The sequence below is a fragment of the Poecilia mexicana genome, unplaced genomic scaffold, assembly GCF_051168715.1.
Source record: "Poecilia mexicana isolate PSO_F unplaced genomic scaffold, ASM5116871v1 scaffold_16, whole genome shotgun sequence".
Classification (NCBI taxonomy): domain Eukaryota; kingdom Metazoa; phylum Chordata; class Actinopteri; order Cyprinodontiformes; family Poeciliidae; genus Poecilia; species Poecilia mexicana.
Genome location: NW_028263385.1, coordinates 8,445,927 through 8,454,304, shown reverse-complemented (window position 1 = coordinate 8,454,304; position 8,378 = coordinate 8,445,927). Strand labels below are relative to the sequence as shown.

The following is an 8,378-nucleotide window of genomic DNA, read 5'->3' as shown; positions in this document are numbered from 1 at the left end:
CTAGATCTTCCTTTTACTTATAGGCTCGTCTTAATTTATTTGATTTACTTTTAATTATTTTTTTTATTATTATTTTGTAAATATACTTTGTAATTCTTACCTTGTGCTGCACACGCACATTTGAATTTCCTGTAAGAAAAAAATTCTAGTTATATTTGGGGAACATTTCAAAAGACAGATGAGAAATGCCTTGAGCCGTTCCTGGGTTTACTCTGCTTGTGTGACTCACGTCTGTTTCGTGGTGCTCATGATAAGCGAATGTTTCCACTGTTGGTTCACTGTCAGAAAATACCTCTAAATTTAGAGTTTGCAAATTAACTTTTAAAACATTTCAGACAATCAACTCTAGGTGTTTAATCTTTAGTTTAGATTAAAGTTGGTTTTCACAAAGTCAGTCAATCTTTTTTCTATAAAAAAAAAAATCATAAAAAAGTTATAGTAACATATGCACAAAATTATGAAAAAGAGTGTCATGAGAGACCTGACACCTCTATATGAGAAATCAAACTTGTTTGTGATGCACATGCTGTATCTCGACACCTAGGAGATGCAGAAAGCAAAATACGTAAGGCGCAGCGATAGACAAAAGCGTGTGGGCGAGAGCTTTGTTAAATTTCCTATGCAGTGGCTGTTGGACCACTTCCTATGTGTCAGCCTCAGCTTAATTATGACACTCAAACTAAAACCTTGTGATGCTGTACAGAGTCTCTGAACTGTTTTGATGAGCTGTGATTATGGTGTGACTGGAGGAGTCTTTGAATTGCTTCACTCTGCCTTCGTTTATGCAAAGACATGACTTCATCGCCTCGAAACGCGTTCATTTGTGTATTTTTTCTGACTTACTGGAACGCATGCATTTTCCCAGGAAACGGTAAGTAGCTGATAAAATCACTGTCATCTCAATGTATTTCAAAAGCAGCATTTTGAACCTGCCTGTTGCCTTTATGACTAACTGAAAACGGATAATTTAGCTGCAGCACATCGGCGTCGATCCTGGCTGGGATGTCAAGTTCTGATACACTGTCAGGGTCACAGTGCTGACTCAGGCTCTTTCAAATGGTTTTACAAGGAGAATGAGCACAGTAAGGAAATCCAGCTATACTTTCAGAATAAGAATGGAATAAGACACTATGATGCCAGTCGTTCAAAAGCAGAAATTACGGCAAATCGGTCTCTGGTTATAAATAATTTTAATGATAAAGATCAGGGCGACTACTGGTGTGAAAACTGCCTTCAAGAAACCTGCAGCAGGGAACCGTCCAGCTTCATCACTATGCAGAAAGGTTTGAGCTGCTGTCTTTAATGTAAAAGTATTAATATAATTCATTCAGTTCCAAAGTTCTGTATCTTACAATTTCATTGTGACTCTGTTTGTGTTGTTTTTAGAAATTATAGATGAAATTCAAGAGACATTTTACATCCTTCACGGCAGCAGTTTCACCCGCTCATGCCCAGGTGAATTTATTAACTTAAAATGGACATTTGAAGCCAGTAATGCAGCCCAGAGGGAATTAGAACCGAGATCAGAAATGGTTACTGTTACTACCAACAAGACCTTATATATTGGATCTGTCAAAAATATTAATGCTGGGAAATACACCTGCTGGGTGAATAGATGTGGTGGTCCGAATCAGAAACCGCTCACAATCAACTTATGCGTCATCACAGGTGAGAATTTGATATTTCTCCAAAGTTTTGTTCCAAACTTTCTCACTTCTTTTAGATTTATTAGATGAAAAATGCTTGTCTTACACCATTTGTTTGCTTTCTGACAGTTTCCCGCAAAGGGCATTCTATTTTTTCTTGTGCTGCGACATGCGATGTGGGATTAAATGATCTAAAAAACATTTCAAGTCTTCTGATGAGCAATCAAACAATATCGGTGGACATAGATCCATCTGGGTCCTTAATCTGTAACTCAACCGAGCTCTTGGATGGTCAGCCTACAACAACTACAAACAGCTACACGGTGTCAGCTGCTTTAAACACAACAATGGGTGGGCATTTTTCTTATACAGATTCAAATATGTTTGTTGGTACCGTTGTAGCAAACTTAAAAAAAACTTTAAATAAATTCATCTCTTATTGTAAAAGTACTACACAGTCCCAATAAAATGCTTAGAAAATACTATCTTTAATTTGAGTACATGTACTTAACTAGAAAAAAATAAATCCATGTTAAGAAATAATTGTTTGTAACAAAATAACCTGTCAACAATCCTAAAAGTCTTATTAAAATAACTATAGCTAAAGCTCATTTGTGAAGTTTATACTTTACATTTTAAAGTGTAATTTTCTAATAAAGAATCTGCTGTTAAGAACTGATTGAATTTTGATTTTCGCTGCTCACAATTGGTGTCTTATACTACAGTGTTCATTCCTGATTGTTATGGAATTTCCTCATGTTCTGTTACATGATATTTTTGTCCCTGTATTTTCCTTTGTCTATTTCTATCGGTATTTTTCCTGCTACTCACTTGATTGTTCTGTTAGTGCTAATCACTCTGCTCTATATTTATTCTCCTCCTTTCTACATTTTCTTTGCTATTACACTCTCTGATTATTGCATATGTCTCTTCCCACTGTACTTATTTGTAAGTTTATCTTTGTCCTTAAATTACTTCCAGTGTGTTTTGCCTATCTCATGACTGGGTTGGGTCCTTTACCACATATGGTGCACGTTTCTTTTTGCCGTACTTAACTGAAGAAGGAATCATCTTTATTTTGCCTCCATGTATGATGAGCCAGATGAAAAGGAAGGTGAAAAATATCCCCCAAATTTTAGAGTGCTGCAGATAACGGTATCTTTGGTCACAAAGTCTTCATAATAACCATCAGATACTGCTTGCATCTCAAACCAAGCAGGTGTTTTGGGGGTGTAAACATAATTTTTTGTCTTGTAATACCATGATGAGTTTGCTCAATTCTCTTCCAAAGAATGTGTGATTTCATGAAATGACATTAAGCTTTTCTGAAACGGTCGCTTTAATGTAGGCCTGGTGTAAAACAATGGATACATATGTGGGGAAAACCCTTTACATCCATTTTTTAGTAGGACTGAAGCTTTGTGATGTTTTGGGTCAGTTTCTTGTGCATAAGTAACTTTTCAAATCGCTGCAACATTTTAACTAAAAATCTTGTGTAGTCCACAACTTAATGGCAAATGTATTATTATTTGGTCTTTTAAGCAGAAAACTTATTGAAAATACGTGGCACAAGCTGTGCATAAACATCCTGCACAGATTGTGAAACATTATAAGACGAGACTTAGCATTGTGCTTCATGGAGTTATGGTTTAGAAGTAAGAACAGTAATGGTATCATTACTTTTGTTGCCGGAGGTCTTGTTAAAAACAAATATTTTTCTTAACGTGGATTAAATTGTCAAAATACTAAACTCAAATGTTGAACTTTTCAAAAAGTTTCAGTGTGAGATAATTATGTTGCAATAACAGATTAATTTAATTAGAGATTTTCTGTGCATTTTTACAGCAACGTTAGCAAATATGATAATGTTTGTATGTCTCTATCTTTAAAAACTATGTGAAAATGACTTCATATTGAGGATTTTTTAAAGTTTGTTTATATTGTTTTACAGGTGTTTTTGAGAAGACTGAGTCTTTGATGCCAATTATTTATGGAGTAGTAGCTGCCTTTACCTCTTTTATTTTACTTGCAATTTTAACTTTCTGTTTGAAATCAAGAGTACATGCTGGTAAGGCTGCAACAATTTACTTTTTTTTTTTAAACTTCCTGTGTTTTTTGCACACCCGGCAGTTTGCTGTCTTGAAATTTATGCGCCCCCCAAATCTCTGTGTTTCTGTTTCTCCTTAGCATTTCCTTTTCGCCTTTCATGTTGTGGCTTCACTCGTGAGGTGAGAACAAATGCAGATAGATTCTGGTTACCAGTGAACTTTGTACAAGCTCAAAAAGGCATGGCACTGTTGTCTTGACCACATTATGAAACTTGTTTTTTCATGCAGGCAGAAGAGGAGTCCACAGTAATTTATTCATCTGTTATCATCAAGACACCGGCAAAAGCAAGAAGTCAAGACACAGATCTTGAAAGCTGTATTTACAGCGAATTAAAGTGTAGAGGAAATACCATTTAGTGCTGATAGAAATCAACACTAGATGGAATTTTTGGTGATCATAATTTCCACACTGTCAATAGATTTTGTAATGGATTCCACAGCAGTGACTTGTGTTTCATGACACTTTGAAAACATCCATACACCCACAGGGAGTTTTTCATCCAGTTTTGAAACTACTGAAGAAAGATGATGGAATCTATTTATTATTTTACAATTATCTTGAATCAAGAAAACATAAGCTGCTCTGTTTAGCGTATGTTAGTCATAAATACATTCTGAACCATTTTCCAACCAAAAATTATGTCAGTTAATATAGAAATCTAAACTATCATTGTGTTTCAATGTCATCTTATAGATAAGTGGTTGAACAATTTTCTAGAATTATCTAAATTGTATTTACAATAAATACTCACATGGATATAATTACTCAGTTTTTTGTAATTTTACATCATCCATTCATGTTATATTTATTATTATTATTATTATTATTATTATTATTGTAGAATAAGTAGAATTTAAATTAACATGTTGCTACACTTAGACTTTTGATGTTATGGTTTTATTTTTAAAAAGCCCCTTTTTACATGACAAAATTGCAACAATGAATTTATCTCACTGTAAAAGAAATCTAAAAGAAAGAAAAAAGAGATTGGAATAAATATTTGCTTGGAAAACCAATAATCGAGTCTGATTTTGATTTTACACCCACTCTAAGCTCTAGGGGGCAGCAGTAACCTGGATGAAGTACGCCTAGTTTGTCTTTACTGAGCAGAAGAAGAAGAAGGGAAGCTGTTTTTCTTTCAGGCAGTAGTTGCAGATGTAGCGAATTGTTTTGTGGCGAATAGTTTTGTTTTGATTGCCAACTTCTTTCTCTTTTATTTTTTTTTTACAATCTTGTCAAATGTTCAGACGATTATTGGCGTTACTGCGTTGCGCCTCAATCGCGATTAGTAAAGTAGCTCTGAGCTAGCTGGGAAGCTACTAGCCTAGTGTTGAATGGGCTAACACTGTGAGGTTAGGCAAGGAGATACCAAATATACCAACATTTCCCCGGTTGTCTTCATTAGGCGGGGAGAAACATTGTCTTGTATTTTTCAGGTAAAAGTTTTTAAAACACGCTGTTCATAAGCGATGTACATAACGGTTAGCTTTCTCTGCTAGTTAAAATGAAAGTTAATAGATTGGTAACGCTCTGGTTTACATATATTAAGAAACACATGTTACAAAAAGATTATATTTTGCCCTGAAAACAATAAGTCAGTGTGTTCGGTGCTACTTTAATACTATTTAATGTATCGACTACGTTTTCGTCCTTTAAGCTCCTTGAATCCTGAGACGAGATGGAGGCTCCTCCTGTTACTGTTATGCCCATCACCAGTGGCACAATCAACATGATGGAGTATCTACTACAAGGTAGGATGTGTTTGATACAGCCACGAACAGAAACAAACAATTATATGCAAGTGTTCTCAATGAATCCCCTTGTATTTCTAATCTTGAATCAAGAGCACGCTTTCAAAAAGTCAGATTGAATTCATTTGTCATGCAGCTTGGAGAAACATATTGATTGTTTTGAATACATAAATACAAAAAAATGGTATATTTCAAACCGGTTTAAGTCTCTTGACTCTTGATTCATGGTTTGAAACTGGACTTATGATTCTGCAGTCGTTATGATGGGAGATTTTACAAACTAAATAAAGGTAAGAAGTTCTTAATGTAAACATGTTAAGGAATTTGAATTATTTCCAAAAAAGTCGTGAAATGGCATTGTGCCAGTTTCAGAATCAACACCATAGTGTTTTATGATTTGATTATTTGAATTAATGAACTCTTTTACAGTTCAGTCTTAATATTTTATACCCGAATGTCCGATATGCAACTAACTTGAAAACTTTTCAACATTTAGTCTGAAGAAGTGTTAAACTTTGAAATGAGAAATGTGTATGAACCCTGCAAAGAAATAAAGGTTTCTCAAATCTCAAACTGTGCTGGTTAAAGTGTGTATTTCTGTGTGTTTTTAAAAGGAAGTGCTAAGATATTAGAAACTGTGTAGTTTTAAGGTCTTGTAGCTATTTGTACTACATAAACAAGCTATTGATTTTTAGCAGATTCCAGTGGCTGTTTTTGCATGAAAATATGTCGTCTGTATTCGAATCATCTTTTCCACTTTTGATTCCAGGCAGCGTGTTAGACGCGGCTCTGGAAAGCCTGCTGCATCGTCTGCGTGGTCTGTGTGACAACATGGAGCCGGAGACGTTTACAGACCACGAACTGGTGTACCTTTTGAAAGGCCAGCAGGGGAACCCTTTCATTCTGCGCGCTCGCCGCTCTCTCTCCCACCCCACGGCTCCGTGGCACCTCCGCTATCTGGGTCAACCTGAAGTAGGAGACAAGAGCCGCCACGCCCTGGTGCGTAACTGCGTCGACGTGGCCGCCTCTCACAGCCTTCCGGATTTCCTCAATGAGATGGGCTTCCGCATGGACCACGAGTTTGTGACCAGCGGACACATATTCCGGAAGGGAGCTATGAAGGTTGTGGTGTGCAACGTTTCCCGTGTGTTGGTGCCCGGGAACACAGAGAACACCGAGCGAATGTCGCTTTCACATTTGGTTGAGCTGAGTGTTTTGGCGCCGGCCGGCCAGGACACCGTATCGGAGGACATGCGGAGCTTTGCTGAGCAGCTGAGGCCTCTGATTCATTTGGAGAAGATCGACCCGAGCAAGCAGAGACATTAAGAAGGTTTCAAAATGGGGTCCTGGTGAACGATAAGAAGCAGCTCCCGTCTTTGCTTTAAGTTAATACCTTCATTGGTGTCTTTATTTAGGTCAAAGAGAGGCCACAATCAAAGGTGATTACTATCTAACAGGTTTGTTTTAAAGCAGTATTTAGTAAGAACATCTATCTTCCTAAAATCATATTTTTTTAGAATAATTGTCATAAAATAGTGTTTTCACAAACGGCTGTGAACATTTTTAGATTAGAATCGTAAAAATCATCTGACTAGGCATTAACATCAGTCTTCTGGATTAGCTAATCTGAATTTATAAAATGAAGACACCAAGAGAGCTAGCTGCTGTTTGTAAGAAAACTGCTGCTAAGCTTTTAACAGAACCTCACATTAAAAACTTTGACGTATTAGTTATGTCGATCTAGTCTGTTCTGAAAGCAAAATGTCTTGTTTATTTTGTACTTAAAATATTTTTTGCTACAGTTAATAAAATACAGTACAGTTTTGACTATGCAGCTATATTTCTGGTTGATTTGTTCTGCAAGTTGGACAAAAGATAATCTTTTTATTGCCATTGGATGTCTTCCCATATTAAGGCCAACCAAGAATATAAAAATGTTTGGTTTCAAAGACACAAACACTTTTTGTTTGTATAGTTTAAATTCCTTTTAATCAGGTGGGAGAGGAAGTGGTGGAGTGGTGTTAGTAGTTTTTTCCTGCTCTTTGTTGCTCAGTTACTCAGAGCTAAGCCTCCCCTGTCTGCACACTGCTGATCGGCTGCTTGACAAAAGGCAGCTAAACTTTTCGCTTTGCTTAGAAGGCAAAGTTAACATGTTGGAAATGCGTCTAGTCTCGAACATATTTACAGTCGTGGTGTTGAAGCTAGAGTAGTCCCACCTGCGAGTCTCATTAGGGACGTACTCTTTTGACAGCAAACTTTGACGGTCTCTCATACCTGTGTTACTTTGTGGGAATATTTGTTGCTTTTTTTTTGTTGTAGGTAAAAGTAATTGAATAATATTCTCTTTTCTAAACTTTGCTGTAAAACAGTGTGGCTTTTTCTCAAATATCAGTGCTTTAATTTTTACAATATTTTTTTTTCTCTTATTTTAGTAATCATATCACATTTTTTTTTATATAAAAAAGAAAACATATATGCAAATATATTTTCACTTGTGACTACAGCAAACTAGTGGTATCTGTTGCCAGGGAGTTGTTCGTTTTATTCCTTTTCATCTTCCAAACAGTAGAACAAAATCTTTCCACGCTTTCAAGATGCAAAACTCCTTCAAGTCAAACTCCTTTTTAAAGTGAATTCGTTTGTCAAAGCCACTAGGGGTCGCTCTTTCTCTTTTTTTCCAGCCTTGATTGGCGCACACTGAACGCCACCTCTCCTCATCTACAGGAGCTCTGGTTGCCATGGAAATAATTAGCTGCGAGATCCGCACATCTTTTACCCTACTCTAATTAGCTTTCTCAATTGCTTAATGATACATAGACCTGTGAAAGCCTTTCTTTCTTCCCTTCAACAAAAGCATTGATTTCCACTCTCT

At 36.3% G+C, this 8,378-nt stretch overlaps 2 protein-coding genes across 2 annotated transcripts; both read left to right on the top strand.

Annotated features, from left to right (window-relative positions):
* Positions 1–617: 617 nt before the first annotated feature.
* On the top strand, positions 618–4,774 carry LOC106907636 (uncharacterized). The gene is made up of 7 exons (XM_014973481.2): positions 618–871; positions 972–1,283; positions 1,387–1,668; positions 1,776–1,997; positions 3,598–3,714; positions 3,834–3,874; positions 3,983–4,774. The coding sequence occupies exons 1-7, from the start codon at positions 793–795 to the stop codon at positions 4,109–4,111; spliced, it is 1,182 nt and encodes a 393-aa protein (XP_014828967.2). The 5' UTR covers positions 618–792; the 3' UTR covers positions 4,112–4,774.
* An 81-nt stretch (positions 4,775–4,855) lies between these two features.
* med18 (mediator of RNA polymerase II transcription, subunit 18 homolog (yeast)) lies at positions 4,856–7,340 on the top strand. The gene is made up of 3 exons (XM_014973584.2): positions 4,856–5,191; positions 5,413–5,506; positions 6,276–7,340. Exons 2-3 carry the CDS (start codon positions 5,434–5,436, stop codon positions 6,830–6,832), a joined length of 630 nt encoding a protein of 209 aa, XP_014829070.1. The 5' UTR covers positions 4,856–5,191; positions 5,413–5,433; the 3' UTR covers positions 6,833–7,340.
* The last annotated feature ends 1,038 nt before the right edge of the window (positions 7,341–8,378 follow it).

Coding starts and splice junctions, on each gene's coding strand:
- med18 (XM_014973584.2), top strand. CDS start 5,434: ATGGAGGCTCCTCCTGTTACTGTTATGCCCATCACCAGTGGCACAATC. Junction 5,507..6,275: donor GATGGAGTATCTACTACAAG/GTAGGATGTGTT, acceptor TTTTGATTCCAG/GCAGCGTGTTAGACGCGGCT.
- LOC106907636 (XM_014973481.2), top strand. CDS start 793: ATGACTTCATCGCCTCGAAACGCGTTCATTTGTGTATTTTTTCTGACT. Junction 872..971: donor ATGCATTTTCCCAGGAAACG/GTAAGTAGCTGA, acceptor CGGATAATTTAG/CTGCAGCACATCGGCGTCGA. Junction 1,998..3,597: donor TGCTTTAAACACAACAATGG/GTGGGCATTTTT, acceptor ATTGTTTTACAG/GTGTTTTTGAGAAGACTGAG.